At 47.6% G+C, this 24,415-nt stretch overlaps 1 protein-coding gene across 3 annotated transcripts in view; it reads right to left on the minus strand.

Moving 5' to 3' along the window:
- Positions 1 to 1,588: 1,588 nt before the first annotated feature.
- Positions 1,589 to 24,415, minus strand: part of XYLT1 (xylosyltransferase 1) — a 305,538-nt gene continuing 282,711 nt past the window's right edge. For all 3 annotated transcript variants that reach the window (XM_037067687.1, XM_037067688.1, XM_037067689.1), the window contains 4 exons: positions 21,733 to 21,995; positions 14,924 to 15,119; positions 9,059 to 9,392; positions 1,589 to 2,808 (listed from right to left, as the gene is read on the minus strand). In XM_037067687.1, the coding sequence (XP_036923582.1) occupies positions 2,486 to 2,808; positions 9,059 to 9,392; positions 14,924 to 15,119; positions 21,733 to 21,995 (1,116 nt within the window). In that variant the 3' untranslated portion in view covers positions 1,589 to 2,485. The remainder of the gene's footprint in view (positions 2,809 to 9,058; positions 9,393 to 14,923; positions 15,120 to 21,732; positions 21,996 to 24,415) is intronic.

Consider the following 24,415-nt stretch of genomic DNA (forward strand, 5'->3'; position numbering starts at 1 on the left):
GGAAAGCCGTGTGGGAGCCAGCAGGCACACACTACGCACAGAGGTGGGTCAGGGCTGGGCCCTCAAAGCCACTGCAAATCACTCTGTGAAAACTGCGAGTCCGGGGGGGCCTGGTGAGGAGGGTGAAAGGAGGTCCCCCAGGCAGCTCTGACAGGCATGGGGACAATGGCCAGAGGCAGAAGCTGGGGGCAGAAGGAGGGTGTGGCACAGGCCTCCCAAAGCTTCTAAGTCCATTTGGAGATCACAGGGGCTTTCTGGGAACGCCACTCTGAGGTTCCTGAACCACGGTTGACAGTGGCCATCTCATGGGCTCTCCTGGCCTGGTCTGACTGCCTACCATCTTCCTGAAGTGGGTTTCTTGATTTCTTTTCCTCCAGGCTTGGAAGCGGCCTGTTGCCCTCTGTCACTTTGTCATGCTGCATGGAGCTTCAGGGTTAGACCGGCTGAAGGTCAGCAAGGGAGGAAGCAGGGATGGCCCAAGCTCTCCCTCCACAAATGGCCAGCCAGTCCTGCCCCTGTGCCTGGGGTGGGGCGGTGTGGGGATGGCTCAGGAATTCCAGCACCCCCAGAATTGGAGGCCTAGATGAGGTTAACACCTGTACGAGGGAAAGCGAGGCTCCAGTACTCCCCAAGTTACCCCACATCGGCCAGTGGATGCTGCTGGTTGAAGCGTTCTCCTCCTGGTGTCCAACACCCCTGCTGCCCTCTGAGGACATGGAGACTGTAGGGCAGACACATAGAGAGACAGAGAGAGAGGGGGCGGGGCGGAGAGGGAGAGAGAGAGGGAGAGGGAGAGAGAGACACTAATGGGTGGGGAAGAGGAAGAGGGAGGGGAAGGGCTGGTGGGGGGGCCTTTAGTGAATAAAGGCAGCTTCAGTTAGTAAGATAACATAATTGACAAGCTGCAAAAACAGCACCTACTAATTAGTCATTGACTAAAACATATAAATAATAAATATCTAAAGTGTCCTTTCTCTATATCCTCCATGGCCCATAGGACATCCTGCCTTGGTGGGTGGAGGGTGGGGTGGTTTCGGGGCAACAGCTGAAAGGTCATCAGAGGGAACTGTAGTACCTTCAGACTCATGCAGGAGAGACACACCAAGGACTGGCTCCCCTGGGAAGGACAGTTTGCAACCAGGGGTGGGACTCTGTCCATGGGAACCCTGTCCGTTGGGGGAGGGTGGGATCAGGGGAGGATGGGGACCTTTGGGGGGCTCTCAGAGGAGCAGGGAGGGCCTCCAAGGGGCACATGGCAAGGGAAACCCTCCAGGTTTCTGGTAACTTGGGCCATTTAAATAATACGATTGTTAGGTTTTAAACCACCAGATACTCAAGCTTCCCACTTTTACACTGCATGTCAGATGGGCTTCTTGGCATCTCAGATAAAGAAGGGCATGAATTTAAAAGCCAAATTGGAAATGCTTTTTCCTTGATGTGAAAAGTCTGGTCCACGAGATTTGGCCACTCCCAACAGCACTGAGTGTGCGGTTGGTTCACGAAAGCTCTGGGGTGCCTGACCTCAGAACGGAAAGGCTCAGGCAGGTGATGGATACTGCTGTGCTGTCTGGCCCAAACAATCTCTATAGAGTTTCATGGCAATCTACCCCTGTGTTCCCACTGTCAAGGATCAACAAGGTCATGGTCTTGGTCTCCTGGCTCATGAGTGGCTGTAGACTTGAGGTTCATCATCATCCCGTTTTTCCTTGAGGGAGGGTGGCCTGGAACCCAGGACACTGGCAGTCACAGTTCGGTGGACCTCAGCCACATCACACCAAAAGGCTTTCCTGCTCATCTAGTTGCTAAGAACGGCGGGTGGGAAGCTTCAAGCCACCCTGAGTCGGCTGCCTCCCTAGAGAGGGGCTCATGAGCGTGACTTTCTGTGGCCTGTCATTTCAGGGTTGGCACAAGGGTTTCTTGGACCAGAGGGGTGGAATGATGAGCCGAAGGGTGGGGCTGGAGATCAAACCCACCATCTGGGCAGTGCTTTTCGAACTGGGTTTTGCAGAGCCCTTAGGTTCTGAAGAGGTACCTTAGGAGATGCCCTTGGCAAAGGGACTGCCCGGTGGGCTGAGCTTTGGGGAAGAACCTCCCTCTCCCCAGCTTCAACCAGAGCAGCCTGGATTTCATCTGAGCCTCAGTTCTACCCACAACTGTGCTTAGTAAACAGAGTTCTGCTGCTCAAAGTAAAAGTTTGAGAATTACTTGTCAGGGGGTTGGGTCTTTGGAGGGGGAAGACAAGGACCCTGTAGGACTTGAGGATCAGCCAGAAGAGGTAAGACCACACCCCCAGGAGCCAGCTTGCCAAATGCAGGTTATCAGCAGACACTGCTCTGGCCTCAGAACCTCCCTTCTCCATTATTCTATGGCTAGGAGAGCCCCTCCCACAAAAGGCACCCCCTGGGTGGGAGGCCACGGTCCAGGCCCCACCGGCCCTCTGGCTGTGTTCCCTTTAACATCTGCTGGGACCCACGCATGCCTGGTGCTACCTGAGCCGGCCATCAGGTTTGACTGCCCCCAGCTCTGACTTAGGGTCAGGGCTGAAGGAACTCCAGGCCGTCTGGCTGCAGGTCTGCATGACCGGGCAGGCAGTGGGGCCTGTGGCACAGATGTCCATGGCGGTCCACATCCCGCCCACCAGTGAGTCCAGCCAGTGCTCCAGTGCAGTACCAGTGGAGGCTGCATTCCTCTGAGCCTGCTCCACCTGGGCAGGGCTGATGGGCAGGCTGAGGACGGGGTTCAGGCTCTGGAAACTCTGCTCCATGTAGGCGCTGCGGTGCGGCCCGTTGTGCAGCTTCAGTGCCTCCTCTGAAAGCAAAGGGAAGCATCACATTATTAGGAGAGCCACAAACCTGGCTCCTACTGTGTGCCCAGCACTATGCTGGGCACTGGTGCGGTATCACTTAATTCACAGGACAATCACATAAAGAAGTTATTTTTGCAGTCCCATTGTACAGATGAAGAAACTGAGCCCACGACAGTTAGGAGCCTACTTTAGAGCACAGCAAAGTTCATTTATTCGTTCAGCACATATTTACACAGTACCTCCTACAGTCCAGGCATTCACTCACTCATTTGATAAAGATTTATTAAGTGCCAGACTCTATTATATGGGATGCAAAGAACCAGACAGTCAAGGAGATTGCAGTCCAGTAGGTTATCCTGATGACAATAAATGAATAAAGAAGTAAATAAATAAGGTTGTTTCAATTAGTGATAGGTGTCATGAAGGGAATAAATGGGGTACTGAGTCAGAGCAGGGGGTTGGCTCACTATGGCCCTTGGGCCATATCTGGCCCCCAAACTGTTGTTGTAAATAAAGTTTTATTGGAGCATGGTTATGTCCATTTGGGTAGATACCGTCCGTGGTTGCTTCTGTGCTATAACATCAGAACTGAGTAGTTGAGGCAGAGACTGTAAATGGCCTGCAAACCCGAATATGTTTACTATTTAGCCCTTTACAGTAAAAGCCTTCCAATCTCTGGGTTAGGGAGTGATAAGGGTATTTATTTAATTTAATTTATTATTATTATTGCTGTTCTGGATTCCAGAGAGAGGGGAAAGAGAGGGAGAGAAACATCGATGTGAGAAGGAAATATTGATCGGTGGCCTATTGCACACTCTCCAACTAGGGATGAACCCACAACCTGGGCATGTGCCCTGAGCAGGAACAGAACCTGCTACCTTTCCGTCTGAGGGATGATGCCCAAGCAACTGAGCCGCACTGGCTAGGGCCAGGTGTTTATTTTAGATGAGGTGAGCAAGGGAGACCCTGCTGAGGGGGTGACGTCTGTGCTGAGAGCTGATTACTGTGAAGGAAGAAAGAAGCCCCACACAGATCCTGGGGAAGCGGATTCTGCGCAGAGGCAACAGTGACCACAAAGCCTCATTAAGCATCTTTTGCCAGATCACATGTGTAATGAGAGTTGAAGCTGGGGTTTGAACTAGGTCTGCTGATCTCAAAGCCTGGTGAGAAGCCCTGCTCTTGGCTGCTGAGTGCCCACCATGAACTCTGCATAAGCCATGATTTCTGCTTTGCTCCCAGACATATTGCATGAATAGCCCACAGGGAAGTGTCCTGGGAAGCAGGAAGACTGGACCAGAAGAGGGTGGGGTGGGAGGTCCCACTGGCTCTCACACTTCTGCCTCGTTGAGCATCTGTGCCTCAGGCAGAGCACAGGGACTTCAGTCTGGGTCTCAGTTGTCACATCCCACATATTAGGTGTGTGACTTCTGACTTCAATGCCCAGTGCCTCAGTCTCCTTATCAATAAAATGGGTGGGGTACTAATACCTTCTTCATAGCTTCCTGATGATGAAATGTGCTGACTCACACGCAGGGCTTAAAATGGCGCCCAGCATATACTAAGCACTTGGAAAGGTTTACCTGGAATGACTATTGTTGGTATTAGGACACAATAAACACACACACTCATGCACACAACTATCAGGCTGGTGTTATTATACCCATTTTATAGATGGGGAAATAGGAATAACTATATTGGAGACAGATCTGGGGTTATATCTAAGACAGGTTGACTACTCCAAAGACGTTGTTTGTCTTCATGATAATCTACTGCAGGCGCACCCACCAGCTAGAAGCTAAAGCAATACTTTTGTTTTTGATTTTTTTTTTCATCTGGGAGCCAGTCTTTCAAAGACTTGGTTTACCCATCTGTAAAAAAAGAGATACTCATTCTTACACGAAGTGCACCCACTGGGCTGGCAAGAGACTCAGATTGAAGTTCATGTGCTTTGTCAACAGGAAAGGAACGTATAAACAAGAGGCACTATGACTACTTCCAGGACTTAACTATGTGTAAGCAGAAAGTTTAGCCATTTGGGCCAAAGGAAAGAAGCCAGCCATTTCCATTTTGAAGAAGTTCTTACTCGTTGCTTATTTTATTGTCAAACACAACAATATGTATAATTAAAGACACCAGCTAATGATTCTGGTGAGAATTAGAAGAAACCTCCTTATGAGACAAAATGGTGTTCAAAAGACATCACTTCCTGCTTGCTTGACAGTGCCTGTCACCCTCGGTGGCAACCAGGACAGCCTGAGGAGTCGGCAGATTACTTTCTAATATGTGTGGCTGAGAGTGAGGAAGGAGGAGGAAGAAAGACCATATATACATATGTCTGCTCTTCTAAACACAATGGGAAAACAAGTATAATAAAAAATATGCCTTGACTAACACAGACAAGAAAGTCACTCCTGTTTCCAACGCTTCAGGAAGCTGAGGGGCTGGGCTCCGTGGTTTGGAGGGCAGCAAGTGGGAGAAAGGAGACCAGCAGGCATGAGCATGCACCTTGTCTTGCTGTGGTTGAGCAGAGCTTCTCCCTTTCAAGTTAGGCCAGTCCCTGTCTATCAGTGTGGCCCTAGCCCATTGCTCCCTAAAGCTGGCAGACAGGGTGGGCAGCTCCTGTATCATTTCCCAGGAGAACAGAGTCTGTCTTTGGTGCAGGTCTCATTTCTCTACTTGAGCCTCTCTCAATGCCTCCATCTTGCAGATGGGAAGTGGGGAGACACCCAAACCAACAAAACACAGGGCGTGCAGAGTGAAGAGAGCAGATAAGGCCCTGGCCAGGTGGCTCAGCTGATGGGAGCCTTGTCCTGTACACCAAAACGTTGCGGGGTTGATCCCTGGTTGGGGCATGCATGGGAGGCAACAAAGTGACGTTTCTCTCTCATATTGATGTTTTTCTCTCTCTTCCTCTCTCTCTAAAATTAACAAACGTATTCTTAGGATTTAAAAGAGAAGAGAGAGCAGCTAACAGACATCTGAACAGCAAAGATTGCGGTTGGTGCAACAAACCCTTGTGAAAAGTGAGGTTAATGTGGGGTGTGCTCTTACAGCATCAGCCTGCAGTGCTCGCCTCTGTAATTAAATTTCCCTCAATTCCACCTCATCAGATTTCTTGAGATTACTAGGGACGCATCAATAGCAAATTACTCTTGATGAATCATTTTACAAATTGCATGGCTCCCACCTTCATGTTCCCTGTCACTGGAGCATGGTTACCAGATACAATTACCAACAGCAGAGGGAGGTGAGGGGGTGCCCCCAGTGGGGTCAAATGACCTCTGGCTCATGCTGGGCACGGATGGGAAAAGCCTTACCTTCCTGAGAAACTCCAGAAAAAAACTGGAAACCTCAGAACCCAGTGAAAGGCCCCGGGCTATTTTACTGGGCTGGGGGTGGATTCCAGACCACTCCTTTGTTCTGTTCAACAGGTACATCCGACACAGAGGCGGCTGCTGTTTCCAGCACTCTCCTCCACATCTGACTGTGGGAGTCCTGAGAGGTGTCAAGGACACGAACCTGATCAAGGGACACTCAAGGGCCCTAAGTGGCTGGGTGCTGGCCCAGACAGTTCTGGAGGAGCTGTCTTATGCCTGTTTCAGAGAGGCATGGGGGAGCAGTCTTTCATCTCCAGAAAACATGAACTCTCTATCTTTCTGCTTGCTCAGCACAGAAACTTAGCAGAAGTCGACAATTCACTTCAACAGTCCCTTTGTTTGGAACTCGAGGCATCCCCTCCCTATACCTATGTCCCCCTCTCCATGTACCACTGGCTAAACAGCACCCAGCTCAGAGCTCTTAGCTAACAGAGGCTGTAATCGTTTCTGGCTTCTGGGTTTGCAGAAATCCTGTTTCCAGGAATCTATCTTATGGAGGTATCTGCATAGGCATGTATAGTTTTAGGTGCAAGAATCTTCTTTGCAGTGTTATCTATGACAACAAGGACAGAAGCTATGTGTCTACTGATGGGGACAGATAGATCGGGACTCCTTAATCCAAGGGAATGGTCTGCAGCTGGTGGCTTTATCTATGCTGATTTGGAAAGTGAACAAAGCAAGTTTTACTACAAAATGTACCATTCTGTCTTTACAAAACGACAATGTTGTGTGTTTATGTGTATGCTCTAAAAGCACTGAGAAACCTCTAGAACGGATGCAGACCAAGCTCTTGGCCGTGGTTACTCCTGGAGNAAGAATCTTCTTTGCAGTGTTATCTATGACAACAAGGACAGAAGCTATGTGTCTACTGATGGGGACAGATAGATCGGGGCTCCTTAATCCAAGGGAATGGTCTGTAGCTGGTGGCTTTATCTATGCTGATTTGGAAAGTGAACAAAGCAAGTTTTACTACAAAATGTACCATTCTGTCTTTACAAAACGACAATGTTGTGTGTTTATGTGTATGCTCTAAAAGCACTGAGAAACCTCTAGAACGGATGCAGACCAAGCTCTTGGCCGTGGTTACTCCTGGAGGTAGGACTGAGTGGGCAGGAAGACATTGCCAGTGACAAAAGGAGAGGAGGAAGGAGAAAAATAAAAGAGGCCCTTTTGGATGAAAGAAGAACAAAAAGGCAGGCATGGCAGATCTCGGATATCCCTCTCTCTACCCTCTACGCTCGGTGGAAATCACCATCCTGAACTGTATTCATAATTCCCTTAATATCCTCTCAGTTTTCTGCAGACACGTAAATCCTGAACTAATATACTGTTGGCTTGTTCTGGTTTTAAACTTTAAACACCTGAACCACCATTATGATCCCTCCCACAGTGGTTTCCCCTCAATGTTATGCCTTAGAGATTCATTCAATGTCCCCTGATCAATGTTCACTGCTGTGTAGAACTCCACTGTCTGCCCAGGCCACATACTGCTTTTCCACTCAAGCAGCAGACATGCGGATTCTTTCCCGTTTAGTGGTGTTATGAACAATGCTGCTCCATTTCCACCCAGGTGTCTACTGCTCATCTCTAGGGGTGGAATTTCTGTGGGGCAGGGTGCGTGTGTGTTCAATTCCACTAGGAAATGCTAAACCACTTTCTAAGCTCATTTCATCATCCCTCCCAGCAGACTAAATGGATGGTTACTGACCTCCAGCCTTCCTGCCACGAGACGCATACTGTCCAACCTTCCAGTGTGCCCCAACAGGATGGGGGTGAAGTGGGGTCTCTTTCTACTTTTAATTTATATTTCTCTCATTATTTATAAGGCTGAGCATGCTTTTATATGTGTGGGGGCCATTTATGCTCTCTTCTTTTCACAACAGAGATTAATAATCATTTTTTTATAAAAGGCCAGATAGCCAACAATTTTGGCTTTGTGGGTTGTGTAGCTTCTGTCACAACCACGCCGCAACGCTGTTGTAGTCCCAAAGCAGACAGAGTCACTATGTAAATGACTGGGCGTGACTGTGTCCCAATAAAACCTTATTTTCAATGATCAATAATTGCGCCTTGAATAAACCTCATTGGCTATGATACTGCCACTGCGCAAAGCTAAAACCTTATGTTCAAAAATAAGAAGTGGGCCAGATTTGGCCTGTGCCTTATACCTTGTCCCGATTTATGTAATCTCTTTGTATATTCTGAGCACTTTTTATGTGCAGTACATATTTTCCACTAGTATGTTGGTATGTCTTCTCACCTCATGCAGTGATTTTCAACATCTTTCACCTCATGGCACACATAAACAATTCTGTGGCACACCAAAATTTTTTTTACTGATATGACAAAAAATAGGTATCATTTTTGATACATTCACAGCAGATGGCTGTTGTGTTGGCTGCTGTCATTTTTTTTTTTACTTGAGAATGTAAGAGAAAAGTGGTCAGTGCCCCTGACTAAGTTGTCAGGTATTGCAGGTTTTAAAAGCCTTGTGGTGCACTGTTTGAAAATCGCTGATCTTGTGCATCATGTTTTTGACGAACAGAATTTCCTCTTTTAATTCTTATTTTTTAAACAATGAACAAGATTTGCTGAAACTCAATATCTGCCTGGGTTTATTTTCCATCTTGTCTTCAATATGATCAGAGCCTTCTGGGAGTCCAATGGGAGAGCATCTAATGAAAAAGTATCTAATTTATGGACAGATGACATCACCTCAGTGTGCAGGTAGAAAAGCACATATTGAGAGCAGAGAGCATTGTTCTCAAAAGTGGCCCCCTCGCCCCACTCTGGGAAGCACTGCCTGCTCAGGCCAAGAGCCCGTGAGGCCTCTGGGATGGGACATCTCTCCCACTGAGACACTGGGAATACTCACCCGGCTTGATGGGCTGCCTGTTGGAGAAGGTCAGAGGCGCGATGAGGAATTTGGTCTCGGCAACTGGCACCCAGTGGTGGAGAATTTTCACTGTCCACACCCCAGGCCTCAGAGGCAAGTTCAAAGGGGGCTTGTAGTGGGTAAACTCAGCAGTGGACTCAATCAGGATGTCATAGGTGGCTGCGATGATGTTGATGGGATCGACCCAGACGATGGTCACAGTGACATTGGGGCCCTTCCCCCACTTCTGCATGCCCACTGGCTCATCCATGGGCCCCAGGAGACCCCCAAAGTTTCGGAAGAGCCGCTCCTTGGCATCCCAGTCAGTGCCGACCTGAAACGGAGAGGGAGTCCTGAAGTCACTGAGCCTGCCCGTGGGTGCTGGGCTCTGGAAAGGCCAAGGGTCCTACTAACTGGGTTTCATACGCTCATTTTGCAGATGAAGATATGGGGAAACCGAGGCTCCGCTTAAGTTATGTGCTCAAGGTCGAACAGGCAGTGAGCAGATGATTTGGATTTGGACCCAGGTTGAGAGATTTCAAGGCCTCTTGTGCCCGGTACATGATATGTGCTTTGGGAAAAAATGTGCTGTGAATGAATGATGGCTTGCAGGCCATTCCAAGGAATCATAGCCCTGCCATTCAACAGGTACCACTGGTTTCCACTCTGCTCTTTGCTTTCCCAGACTGTGTGCCTCCATTCAGTGTGATTGTTCTGAATAGGATGGGAGCTCAGGTTTTGGAACTGCTATATCGTAAACCAGAAAAAGAGAGAGTTCCTCAGCATCACCTGTCATTGGCAGAGGTTCACATGGGCTTTCTGCGGAAGAGACAGTTCTGGCTTTCATAAAGCTTTCTGAGCTGTACCTGAGGGATAAGAGATGGTTGTACAATCCATCCCTCCTGCCAGCTGGTGAATTCATGGCTTTGACCCTCCACGAATCCACTCTTGCTTTTTTTCCCCTTCCACGTCAGTCACCTGCGGTCTAGTCTCCACACGATTAGCCAAAGAGACCTTGTGAACTGTCCTCAAACTGCTCGAACCCCTGTGCCTGGGTCCACTGCTCTCTCCTGGTGCCTCGCACTGTGCTTGGCATGCAGCAGGTGCTCAGTCAATAACCGCTGAGTGAGTGACTTGACAAAAAAAATGAATGAACTGCAGGATCCCTGATACTGAGCTCTGTTGCTGTTTCAAATCAAATTAAATTAGGGCCTTCTGCTCCCCAGGAGTTTTAATTTAATGCTTTTGAAGACACAGCAAGGGGCACACTGGTAGCAGATAATGAGCACACTATAAGGCTTGCACTGCTTCTGTGGTCGTTCCATGACCAGCATTTCCAAAGTGTATGTCTGCAGGTCAGGGTGCAGGTGAGGGTGTAAACATCTACGCCCTGAGAAGAGCCCACAGGTATGGTGCAGGTGGGAGCTGGTTTCCCTTCTTTTTGTTCTCACCATGAGTCACTGTGTCCACTCTCTCCCCAGAACACGGAGCTACACGGCTAATATGTACCAAGGGCTCATGCCAGGCATAATACGAAATGCCTGGATGCATCAACTTATTTAACACTCACTTTCAGCTGCACAAAAAGGAGACTCTTGTCATTATCCCCATTTTACATATGAGGAAACTGAGGCTCAGAGCAGTTAGATAATTTGCTATGGTCAGTGAGGGGCAAAGTCACAGAGGGATACAGGAAATCTGACCCCAAAGGCTGTGTGTGTTCTTATCTACTCTTCTATGTATTGCCTCCCATTCATCAACTCACTCACTCACACACTCACTCGCTCATTCATTCACTCAACACATATGGACCACATGCCTATTGGGGGCACTGTTATGTGGCATACACATTCATAGGCCCACAGCTTGCTTTAGGTTTCTGTCTTTAGACCACAGCCTCAAGAGTGGCCCTAAAGGTAGCAGAGGCAGTGACTGCTGTGACATTTCTACAGGGGCACCATCCCTCCCAGGCTTGTGAAATCTTGGCATTTTTTCCCACCCTGTGGATCCCAGGGGCTGGCTATTTCTGAGGACCCCTGGTGCCTAGTACACTGGCTGGAACATGGTAGGTATTAAAAGATACTACTGACTGAAAAAATAAATGAATGAGTGAGCAGGAATCAAGCTACGCCTCAAAGTCTTAGAGATTTTTCTCAAGAAACCTGATCCCACATGCAACCCTTTTTAGCATCTCATTGTTCTTAAGTCCAGTCTCTCACTGCCCCATGAGGTCTGGTCCTTTTGGGTCCGCTCTGTTTCTGCCCTCTTCTCTCCTCTCCACTCGCCACACCCCCAACTACAGAAATACCCTGAGTGCCTCCCAGAGAAGGGCTCTCTTTCACCTTTGAGCTTGCGTCCATGCCCACCTCTCTTTGCACAGGCTGCCTTACTTTCCCCACCCTCTTCCTAACAAGCTCTTATTTATCATCCAGACCTCAGTCAGGGTGTCACCTGTACTGGGAAGCCTTCCTCGCTTAGAGACTCCACTGAGGTACAGTACGTCTCTAAGCATTTGCCCACTGTAGTTCTTTTTTGTGGGGTACACTATTGCAACCTTTAATTTAGTCTCTCTCTCTAGCTCAACAGTCAACTCCAAGAGGGTAGAGACAATATCCGGCTTGTTTGTCAATGTATTTCTAGTGCCCACAACAGTGTTGAGCACATAGTAGGTACTCAATATATCTCTATCTATATTTATCTAACTACCCATTGATCTACCCATCCACCGCCTCTCTATGTCCTGAATGACTAGGGGCTGAGCACCCGGACACTCTCACGCACCCAGGCCCTATGCATGCTGACTTTCCCACAGACACAAAACTGCGCGAGGGCTCTGCTTCAGGAAGGGATTACGGACTGGTTAGGGGCGTGTGGGGATGCTCCAGACATCATCCTTGGATCCGCCACAGAATTGGGGGTGAACAGATCTCTGACGTCTGAGTTCTAAACCAAAAGAACCTGGGCAGGGGGCTTGTAAAGTGGCTGACAGTGTGAAACCTAGGTCTTGTTTCTAAGTTGTGAGAGGAGGAGGAAGTCAGCTGCAGCCCCAGCGTGAGGGAGGAGGGTCTGCCTGAGGTGGGGCGCTGCTGCTGTCACAGTCTCACCATTGCCCCGGGAGTCTACACCAGTCACCACAAAGTGATCAACTGCTCCTATTTAAGCACATGTTCAAGTTCAAGCGAAACATACTGCTCCCCAGCTTCACACCCACCGAAGCCTTCCCATGACCCTTAAAATACAATCCAAACTGCTTCCCAGGGCCTGCAAGACTCCTCTGTCCCCCTGTCCCCTCAAAGACCTCCTTCCTGTCCCTCTCCATCTTGCTCGCTGTGCTCTGGCCACACCGGCCTTGCTGCTCCCTGAGTGTGCAGAGCTCCTGCCTGGAGCCTCAGGGCCTTTGCTCAAGCTCTTCCAGATCACTTAGAGTTTTCAGCTCTAAAATTATTTTCAGAAAAGCCTTCCGAAATGAATCATCCCTTTGAAAGTAGTCCTCATTAGCCACTCTAGTCCTCAGCAATTACATGCATGGGATTTTATTTTCTTTGTATAGAACTTGTCATTAGTTGAATTTTTTTTCATTCACTTATTTGCTCACTCTTTGGCTGCCCCACTTAGAGATCAATTCCATGACAACAAGGCTCTGGTCTGTCCTTTGGGCACCTCGCATATCATAGGCACTTGGTGACGCTCCAAGCCACAGGCATGGGACTCCCACGGGATTGAGAAATCCACCTGAGCTGCCCACCTGCTGTGAGCCAGGCCCTATGCACGGCCTGGGACTGTGACAACACGAGGGGGCTTCTCCACAGCCCACAGAGTGGCCCTGCCGTTCTTTCCCTCATTCTTGTCCAATTTTACATTCGCCTTAAAGTTAAGGTTTTAGAAAAAAATTTAAGGCTTTAGAAATGCAAGATTCAGGGCTCCTTGCATTACATGTTGGTAGTCTGCCAATGATCTTGGTGGCCGTCACACCAAGGGTACCATAGCTATAGTAGGAACCCTCACAAATCACCAGCCACGAATGGCCAGTATCATTTGTCACTGCCTGAAGTGCCCAGTCTCCCAACGGCAGGCCGATAAACAGGGAGAGCCCAGTCACCAGGCATCCATCTCATTAATGGGACATTAATGTCTTCAATTGGCCGCTTGGGCACCCAGCACAGACTCCAACTGGGGCAGCATCTAATTGCTCCCTGGCACCAGTAATTTATGGAGTGGGCTCCCATGGCAGCTCAAATCCAGCCTACCCATTTGGAACCTTAATTGGAAATGGTGGCTTCACAAGAATTCCCACCCTTGCCTGTTCAGTGCCTATTCAGTAGGGCACGGGTCAGCCAGGTAGGGCCATAAGGGGCTGGAAAGAGGCCAGGTGGGACACTTAACCCCAGCCCACTCCCATCCCTCAAGATTCTGCACATTCTAAAATTGGCCCCTAAGCCAGAGGCAAACTCATTGCAGGTGCTTAACTCCAAGGATGGATCATTGCTTTAGCTACTTGCTGACATAGGGAAGGCAGAAATCCCGGGAGGAGTTTTGTGTGGGCAACCCTCACCAAGCTTGACCCTGTCCCCCCTTCCTTCTAGTGTCACCAGCCAAGTGCAGGTACACATGCAGTCAGAAATATTTTCCAGCATCTACAAATGCTACATACTCTTCTATGTGCCGGGGATCCAGCAGTGAGTGTGAGTGATACTGCCTCAGCTCTCTTGTGGACAATCACCAAGTGATCAGAGAAACCAACGAGATGCCGCTAGACGGTGAATGCGAAGGGAAAATATACAATAAGGGTGTGTCAGGTGGAGAATGTAGTTATTGTGGCATAAATGGCTGGGCAGGGAAGGTACATCATTTAGATTTAGATTGGAATGGTCCCATCCCCCTCCAATGGTGAAAACCTTCAGGAAAGCGCCCTAGGCAGGTAGGTCAGCACACGCCAAGCCGAAAGTAGGAACAAACTTGGCTTGTTTGACAAAGACACAAAAGTGTGAGTGGGGAGGACAGTGGTACTGGATGGGGCTGGAGAAGAAGCCGGGGCAGATCAGGTCTGGAGGTAGGGCTGATGTTACAAGGGTAGTGCTGGACCAATCATCTCCCCAGGCAGAAAGATAACTAAAAGCTGGTGCTGTACTGGAGAGGTGGCAACTGCATTCCATAGATCTATGCACCCATGCACCAGTCCATCTGTCCAATCACTGACACATCGTCCATCCATCCATTCATCCATCCACCCATCCATCCACCTGCCCACTCATCTGTCCATCTGTCCACCCATATGTCCATCCATCCGGCTATCCATTCATCTACCCATCCATTCCATGATTGATCTGGAACTTATTTTAACCTCAACCCTGTGCTAGGCACTGGGGAGAAAAAAAGCACATTTAAGCGTGGGATTTGCAGCCTAAAAGATCTTGGTTCAATTTTGAACCAAGATCTCTGCCACTTTCTAGCAATGATCTAGAAAATCATGGAATCTCCATAGGCTTCAGTTTCCCAATATGTAAAATGACAGCACTGCCATTACTCCACTAAGAAATTGGCTTGTTATTGGTCTAGTACTAACACAAATTTAGGGGGACTTTCTAGGTAGAATAAAAAAAATAAAAGAAACAGAAATTCTACTATAAAAAATAGACCAGGGCTCTGGGTTGGTTTGGTACACGGTCCCTCTCCTCCTGCCCTGTTTAAGATGTCAGTTCCAGTGTTTTAGGCTGAAGAACCTTCTCCAGGCACAGGCTGAGCTTATCTTTGGGGCTCTCCAAGTCCCCTTCTCCTCCATTTCCTATTACAGGTGTGAGATCATAGAGCAGGACCCAGCAAGGGGGATGCCAAAGGCAGTGAATACGACAAGGTCTGGCGTCTTACCTCGGAAAACTGAAGCCTCCCAAAGTCGCTGGGTGGGCTTGCGATCTTGAAGACTTTCTTGGGCATCACCCATGTCTCCAGTGTCTCGAGTTTGCTCACTGCCAGGTTGGTAGCATGATGCTTGATCAGAAAGCCCTGGAAGCGGTCAGCAAGGAAGTAGAGGTGGACAGAAGCCGGGTGACCCATTGGATAGTACCTGAAAAACATGCACTGTCTCATAGGAGCTCATGGGTCAGGGCTGGAGATGCGCAGGTTCACAGTGGAGTGCCAGCCACTGTGCTGGTCCTGTTCCTAGAATGAACCCCATTTTAGACAATGTTCATCATAGTCCTGAAAGCTGCCACTCGTGTACCCATGATCTCAGTAACCATCAACAACAGCTTTTTGGTTGATTATAAGTGTAAAAAGTATGCTGACTGTATGGAAGCATAATAAAGAAAACAGAAATTGCTATTTTCGATGCTTCTTTTCATAGATGATGTCAATTCACGGATATTTATTGACCCTCTGGTGCTAGGTACCGGGAAACAACAACGGTGTGCAAACAATGTCATATTGACATATTTCCCTTCAGCCTTATTTCCTTTGCATATATTTGCATAAATCTTACATAGCTGGGATCACAATATACATATTGGTTACATCCTGCTTTTGCTTCATAGTATTTCCTGAGCATTACCATATGTTTTTGAAAATTCTCTGAAAACATGATACACATCATTCCACTGTATGTAATGCCATATTTTACCAAGCAAGTTCCCCATCACTGGCTGTTTAACTGGTTTCTAATTTTTTTGCCAGTCTAAACAATCCTGTATTAAACATCCTTGAGCAAAAATGGCTTTTGAACATCTGTCTCTCTAATCTCCAAAGGGTTCTCTATATACCTGCTGTCCAACTTTATCAAAAAGGGCATACTGATTTATGCTCTCACTGTCTTTCTCAGTCACAGTATTAGGTATTATCCTTAAAAATTAATCCAAGGTCCATATATCCATACACAAAGAGGTAGCTGTTGTTTTAAGATGCATGTCTTTGATCTAACAAGACTCACTGGGAGAAAGGGGCAGAAAAACTAAGCAGAGATGCCCCAGTAGAGAGCAAAGGATGGGGGGTGGAACTTTGGAGAAGCCCAGCTTTGTCCTTCCTACTTGTAAAATAAAAGGCTTTCACAACGTGTAAATTGCACAGCACTTAGAGGGTGCTTGTGGCTCCTTAATAACAGCGTTCCACAAATCACCGTTCCTGCTCAGCCTCCTTCCTTCTGGTCCTGATCTGCAGCTTAAATCTTTATGTGTAATTATAATGGTTAGGGAAGCCGCCTTCCTGTGTTTACGCATCTCTGGAAATCACTGCCTAGTTACTGAGATGCCTCTGGGGCTGTGAGAAAAAAGCCCACACCCTCTTCAGACTGCTCGCTGGGCATGGCAGCTCACAAAAGCCCGCTTTGCGCCTGGACTCTGGGAGCAGAAAACCCTCACCCTGGACTGTGCTGCAGACCTTTGTGCCATGAAGAGATGGTTTACAGCTGTGTTCTCCAATATAGTAGCCACTAGCGACCACTGAGCACTTGAAAGGTGGCTGGTGTGACTGAGGAACTGACTTTCTTATTTCATTTCCTTTTCATGCAAACTTAAATACCCACTGGTAGCTAGTGGATACTGTACTGGACAGTACAGACAGTCGTGGTAGTCTTGTGGTTGCCTGTGTCAGGATCTCCAGGTCTCCCCCTCTCCTGTTCCCATGCTCCTTTCCATGTGGCTCTGCAGATTTCCTTTTCCCGAGAAGGCAGAGTCTGTTTCCCCACTCCTGAATCTGCTCTGGCCACCAGAAGGTGGTGGGAGGGGGCTCATGACCGTTCCCAGCCAGGCCTCAAGAAGCCTTGCACATTTCTTCTCTTGCTCTTTTGGGATGACAGCATGCCTTTGTAGACCAGGTGAGGATTTTATCACAAGCATTTAGCAAAACCACTTGTGATACTTAAGCAGGAGATGATGGATATGGCTATTATGAGGTTACAGTGGACAAAAGTAGGAAGCAAACATAAAGAAGCTCCTGCAAAGGTCCAGGTAAGGCATGGTCACGGCTTGGACAAGGATGCTGGCAGTGCACAGGGGAGCAGAGGATAAATTCAGGTGGAGACAGCAGGATTTCTTGATAGAAGAGGAGGAAAGCGAGCAATCAAAGATTACCTCCTAGGTTACCTGGGAGCATGCCTGGGCTAGTCCATTGGAGGATGAGACACTGGGGCAGGGCAGAGTCACCCCAGTGGTCCCAGCCAACACCTCCCAGCCAAGAACAGCAGAGCCCTGCTCCCAACTTGCAGCAGCTGCATATTCAGGAGAGATGCCAGCTGAGTTCAGGAACACAGCACAACTGACCTGCAAGCTTGAGAGCCACATCAGGTCAGTGCTTGCTATTCCAAAAACACTGATTTCAGGCTAATTTGTTATGCAACATCATTGCAGTAGCTAAATAATGCACTGTCAATGTTTGTTCTGTAAGGTGGGTGGGGTCAGTGGGAGTAGACGAAGAAGAGGAGAGCTTGCTGGCATGGGAGTCAAAAGAAGAAAATGTTTGCAGAAGGGAGCAGTCGATCGTAGGGGGTGGACCTTGGGGGTCTAGGAGATGAGCAATGGTCAAGCACTCTAGAAACCAAGAAGGTAATCTTTGACTGCTTGCTTCCCCTCCCCTTCTGTTAAGAAATCTTGCTGTTTTCACCTGAATCCATCCTCTACTCTCCTGTGCACTGCCAACATCCCTGTCCAAGCCAACACCATGCTTCCTTACTCGTCTAAATCCTACTTTCAACCACTGTAACCTCGGAATAGCCATATCTACCATCCCCTGCTTAAATATCACAAGTGGCTTTGCTGAATATTTATGAAGAAATCCAAATGCCTCATCTGGTCGTCTAAGCCATGTCTCGTTCTCTGGCCTCATTTTGTTTTCCACTGCCCCAAAACACCACCTTCTAGCCACATGGACCTTGTTTGGGATTCTACACAGTCACTATTTTGGATTCTTGAACACGCTAAGCGCATTTCCACCTCAGGGCCTTTGCACAGGATTTCTCTGTGCTGGGAATGCTCTTCTCTTAGACTACATGGCTGGCTCTGTCTTATCATTTTGCTTAAATGTTACCACTGAGATCTTCCTTGACTGGTGAATCTTAAGTCACCAACTCATTGCTATTATGTGAATTTACCTTCATTCTCAGCAGAGCATTTATCCCTACTGATCTTGTTTACCAGTGCTTAGGCAGACAGAATGAGAGGGCTTTGACCTCAGGGGCATGGCCTATCGGGGTCATGACTAAGTGCCCAGAATCTAACACAGAGTCTGACACATGGCAGATGTTCAACCAATATTTGTTGATTGAGAGGAAAGAATTCTAGAAGGATTTTCTTTTGAACCTGTTGCTTCGGAGGTACATCTAGGATACAAGCAACCCAGGACTGAACGAACATTAAGCTTTCTGGCACTTATATCGGCTATATGGTACTTGTCCTGGCTGTAGGATTGAATTAAGTATAAGATAATGAAAACAAAAAAGGGAGTTTAATTAGATGCAATGCAACAGAGCCTAAAGGATGCCACGGACCCATGCACTTCACCCGAAGGTGAGTTTTTTATTTAAATAAGGGGACATTGAAAAAATAAGGGGATGCTGAAAAAATTAGGAGACTCACAAAAATATAGATTTCTGCTTTGCCTTAAAAAATGTCTGGCAGCTCAATATTTGCATTCCCACAGGGCAAGAATGCGCTGGAGCTCAGCACCAGGGGTGACGGGGGCTCTAGGCTGGCACGGTCAGCCCTCACTGCAGGGCCAGCCCCGCCTGACTGGCACATGCCTGGCCCAGGAGGGCATTTGACTTTGAGGACTTGCAATACAATACTGATATCTTTATGTCTGGAGGGTGCTCACAAGCGAACTTTATTTTCCTGTTCTCGCCATCTGCCATTTCAAAAATTTCTGCAACAAGCATGTGTTATTTTATAATGAGAAAAAAATCAATAAACATTATTTTATGAAAGGTTATGGCATAGACTGGAAAGACACAATTTGCATTAAGTGCCCAAAGGAAACGAGACTCTTGAAAGAAAGTTTACACTTGCTGTTTCCCCAGATACCCTAGGGGTAGGAATTTACTGTTTTGCCTTTGGGGATAAGGGTCCTTTGTCCTGATGTATTTTCAGGCTCCTATTCACAAATATATCGGCTTTGCCCACAGCAAGGCACAGTGGCTGTATTATAATAAAAAATGAGCAGGCAGTCAAAGGATTCCAGGCTGGAGGCACTTGAAGGCTCTCTTAACCCCAAAACAAGTACCGGAAGAAAATTTCAACAACCTTAAATAAACTGGGGGTGTCTTTTGGAATTTCCTATGAAATCATTTACCTTATAAATTCTAAGACGCCTGGGATTCACATTACTCGTGAAAGACATCCAGCTCCCAAGTGTGGCACTGGGCTGTGTACTGGGAATTCGGCTGTAGTTCTGCAAGCAAGGATGCTGCCCCAAGACCCACAAGGGGACCAGATGCTCACTGTGGAGTCTAACCCAAGGTACTGCTCTGAGTGCAATGGAAGGGCTGGAGTAAGTGGGAGCTACTTTCAGCTTGGGAGAGGGAGGGGGTAGGCTATCAGGGGGAGCGCTCAGCAAGCGCCACCGAGGATGTGCCACTGGAGACAGCCCTTGAAAACTGGGGAAGCGCAGGCTGCTGTGGGGTCAGTGGGGGTGGTCAGCAAAGGAAGGCACAGAGGGAACAAGGAGCAGGTCACATAACTGGTCACAGAGCATGTAGCTCACACACTAGGCTCCCCGTTGACTTTGGCAGCTTAATAATAATGGCATGAACATTTACTAAGCCCTTGGTATGTAAAACTCTGTTAAAATGGGGATAATAATAATAAATATAATAAGGTTGTTTTTGAGGGCTATCTCCTTTAAACCTCATAACACCTTATGCTGTAAGGCTTATTATTCCCATTTTAAAGATGAGGAAACAGAATCAGAGAGGTTAATCATTTGTCCCGGGTCAACAGGCAACGAAGGAGAGTGGAGTTCAGTCTTCAGGTCCTGGGTTCCCAACCCACACTGGGCTTTCTGTTAAACTAAGTCAGAACCTGCAGGGGGAGAGGAGAAGGCTGAGGCCACGAGGAAGTAAGGCAAAACTGGCAACCTTGCAGAAACCCAGCCGGCCACGTGTGAGGTTCCAGCCAGGAAGCTGTTCCACATTTTCAGGATTTTTGGCCATAGTTCCTGAGAAGAGGGAAGAGCTGGGCAAGGTGGGGCACACAGGGGAAGCCTCAGTGGAAAGAGATTGATTTTAATTATTTTTTTCCTTAAAAGGGGGAGGAGGCAGGAGGAAAAGGATGTACAAAGAAGAGGAGAGTGATTAGAGGCACTCCTGGAAAAACAGCCTAAAAAAATAATCGGAAGAAAAAAGAAGGGAAAAATGAAGAGGCTTTGTGCAAAAAGGTATTCATCAGGGTATTGTTTAGAATGGTCCATCACTGACAATAGCAACAGGAAAGGACTGGATTAAGCAAACTCTGGAGTTTCTTTCTACTCAGTGGAACACTAGCAGAGTTAAAAAGGATTATTAGCATTATGGAAGCTACAGAGCAGTGTGGGAGAGGGGGCTAAGGGGGCTAATATTGCAGGACACAGAATTCTTGTTGCGAATACATACACATCTGTGATGTACATTGCTAGAGGAGAGAAGAAAAGCCACAGGAAATAATGAGAAGGACTGCTTGGCTTAGGGAAGGACAGTGGAGGGAAGGGGATTATGTTGAATTATTTTCCTATCTTCTGCTCTTTCTATACATTCTAGGACACTCTTTTGTCAAGTGCCAACTGGTACCTGCTAGTGGCAGGTGAGATGATTCTAAGTGATACCTGAAGGGGTGCCTGAATGTTTTAAATAACAGTTTTGCATATTGATGATGTCTTTGGTTAGGTTTTCAGGTGTGGTAATGATAATATGGTTAGTTTTAAAATGGAGCCTTTACTTTTCAGAGATGTAAATGAACATGCTTACGGCTGACATGATATGATGTCTGGGATGTGCCTCAATCACACTGACCTGCGGGGGGAGGAGGCGATGAAGCAGGCTTGCCGGAGCAGGTCAGTGCTGGACCTGGGTGATGGGAGCTCTCAATTTTAATATATTTGACATTTTCCATAATATAAAGTTTTAAAAAGTTCTGTATTTCCATGATTACCTTCCTAAGACAAACAGAGCTATATAATATGGTGATATAGAGCTTCTTTTCTAAAAAAAACTTCACTTGAGGATATGCTTATTGATTTTAGAGAGAGAGAGACGGGGAAGGAGGGAGAGAGAGAGAGAGAAAGAGATAGAGAAGAAGAGAGAAACATTGATTGGTTACCTCTCATGTGTGCCCCGACTGGGGATCAAAGCCACAACCCAGGTATGTGCCCTCACCTGGAATCAAACCTGTAAACTTTCGGTGCACTAGACAATGCTCCAACTAACTGAGCCACCGGCCAGGGCTAGAGCTTCCCAAAATACATATGCTTAGCATAAAGAATGAGTCCAGAGAAAGGAAATAACTGGGTAAATACTACATCTGGTATTCTGAAAGCATAAAATTCTGATGATGGCTTAGCAGGGACATGCTTTGAATGCTGGGATGGTTACATAAACACTTTTTAGGCAAAGGAAAAGAAGGAGAAGCACGAAGCAGAGCCCCTAATACAGAAGGTGATCTACGCCCTCCTTCCCAGTCCAGCTCCTGTACCCAGGCGACCCTCGGGTCATCCCCTTGGCTCACCGGCAGCTGTTCTCCCCATCTGTGTGCAGCGAGTTCTCAGCCCGCCGGAGGCCCAGGCGGGCGAAGGAGTGGTACAAGGTGAGCGCCACATCACTCAGGCTGTGGATGCCATCGGGCTCGTCGTAGACGTTCTCCCAGTAGGAGCGGAGGCCAGGGGTGCCTGCAGGGTAGTTCCCGTACAGATAGTAGTCCAGCTGCCCAATGATCTCCTGATTCACCACGGCTTCGAACTTGCGGGCAAAGAAGGTGGGTCTGGCTGTCTGCTGTGCTCAAGGGATAAAAAGATCTTGGTCAGCGGTGGGAGGGGGTGGGGGGCTGGGAGCACAGCTCCGAAGCCAGGTCGCCTGCGTCCAAACCCCAGCTCTGACGCTCACTAACCTCTCTGTTCTCAGCTTCTTCCCCTGTAAAATGGAGACAATAATACAGGCGCCAGGATGGAATGAGTTAATATTTGTAAAGTATCTGGAGCAATGATGGGCATCTGGTGAGCATCGTTTAAATGTTTGTTAAATAAATTACATCCTAGTGTTTATAGCTGGGATGAATCTCAGAAATTATTTAGCTGGAGTTCTAGGGCAAATACAGCCTACGGATATATTTTAATTGTCCAGCAGAGTGTTTTAAAATTAAATTAGCTGACAATGTTTAAAAAGTAGGAGAGTTCGCAGAAACAGTTATTGGCTTCCCTTTAAATAGAAATAGACCTAGCAACCCCAAGCCCACATTCCTACATGGCAATAACTGGTTAAAGTGGAAAAGCAGTTGTCCCTTTAGATGGGCAACTGGTTAGCCGGTTTCTCCGGCTCACCACAGTCCCCAGCACTCCCTACTGCCTCCTGGGCACTGCAGCAGAGTCAGACTCTCTGGAGATGAGGTTTAGACATGTGTGTCCGATAATGCTTCCCTGGTGATTATGATGCAGTGTTTGAAGGCCATTTCTGGAAGCCCAGTTTTCAATGAGACGGAGGCCCAGAGAGGGAAAGGGACATATGTAAGGTCACATAGAAAGGTAATGGCAGAGAGAGGGTTAAGATTGAGGATCCAGGACTGAAGAAATAAAACACTGAGCATCTGTTATCTACCAGGTCTTATAGTATGGTCTGGGTGGGGACCAACAAACTTTTTTAGTAAAGGGCCAGATAATAAATATTTCCAGCTTTGCAACTGTTCAACTCTGCTGCTGAAGTGGGCAAGTAGCCGTGGGCAAAAATGGAAAGTGAATGGGTGTGGCTGTGTCACAAAAGAATTGACAAAAGCAGGCAGTGGGCTGCATTTGGCCCAGGTTAGTTTGCTGACTCCTGTCTAGGGCTACACAAACCATCCATACACAGCCCCCTTCCCTTGAGGAGCTTATAGTCTAGTGTTGCTATTGACCCAAGTTTGGGTCTAGCACTGTTTTTGCTGCTGTGGATAAAAAGCAACGATAATGACAATAATAACTGCACCAATAACACTAGATACAGGGCATTGAAGTTGTGTCATCACCTCTAATACTCCCAACAGCGCTGCAAAGCAGGTATATGATTCCCATTTTACAGATGAGGAAACTGAACTCAGAGAGGGGAAGTGATATGTACAAACTCACACAGTCATTAGATTTGAACCTGAATCTGATGCCCCTCGAACCCAACTGCTTTCTACTGCATCATCCTAGGATCTGGCTGTGAATGGAGTAAACTGAAAGCTCCTAGTAACAAATACCTGTTGTTTATTCTGAACATCCCATTGCTTCTCTGCTTCATGAACCCATGGGACCTCTCACTTCTGTGGTCAGCTCAGTTCCCTTGCAATAGTACTGAAAAGACACCACCGGGTTCAAATCCTTACTCTGCCACCTTTCAGCTGTGTATGTCTTTGGGCAAGTCACCTGGGACTTGTCCTCAGCTTCCTTGTCCTTAAAGTGGGTACAATATGGGTACCTAGCATATAGTCTGCTACACAGTGTTAGTTGCTAGTATTATGTGACTATTATTACTTCCCCCTTGAGCCTGTTACCAGAGGCTTCCAAGTCTTTGTTTTCTGGGGGCAGAGGATCGGATTCAGTGTCAGTGCAACCTTCTTTCCTCATCCATGAATTTCTGATCACAGCTGCATTTCAAAAAGGGCATATTTCTATATTTATCATTCTCTTCCTCGGAGTTCCTTTAACGAGAACTTTGAGTTCCTTACAGGTAGCATTTTCTTGATTCTAGATGTTGGGGGATATTCTTGATCTTTGCTTACTGTGGAAGAATGAGCTGTGAGCACATGCTGTCTCTATGTTCGCCAGTCTTTGTCAGAGATCACAGGGTCTGCGAGATGCTGGGGATACAAGCGCTGCCGCCTGCAAGTGGCCTGAGAGGGCCCAGCTCCCAGGAGCCACCACAGCTACCTGCTCTGAATGATGAGGTCCTTTGCAATGAGGGCAACGACTCCTCTATAAAAGGAGTCGTTTTTTTATTCCTTTTTGACAGGTCAGATATTCCCCCTGCAACCCTCTTTCTGCTCAGCAGATCCTTTCTGCATGGGCAATAGAGCAAAAATGTCACCCAAGTTAATGCCTAAATTAACATGGGCTTAAGGAGGTCCCTGGGTAGCTCTCATTCTGCCACTAGAAAATAAAGTCTAGGAAAAGACTGTTGTAGCAACCACTTACAGAGGCAAAAGACGTTAGGTGGGGACCTCGAGGGATGAAGCCTGCTCT

This window comes from Sturnira hondurensis, unplaced genomic scaffold, assembly GCF_014824575.4.
Source record: "Sturnira hondurensis isolate 20B ecotype Veracruz unplaced genomic scaffold, ASM1482457v3 Scaffold0017394, whole genome shotgun sequence".
Classification (NCBI taxonomy): domain Eukaryota; kingdom Metazoa; phylum Chordata; class Mammalia; order Chiroptera; family Phyllostomidae; genus Sturnira; species Sturnira hondurensis.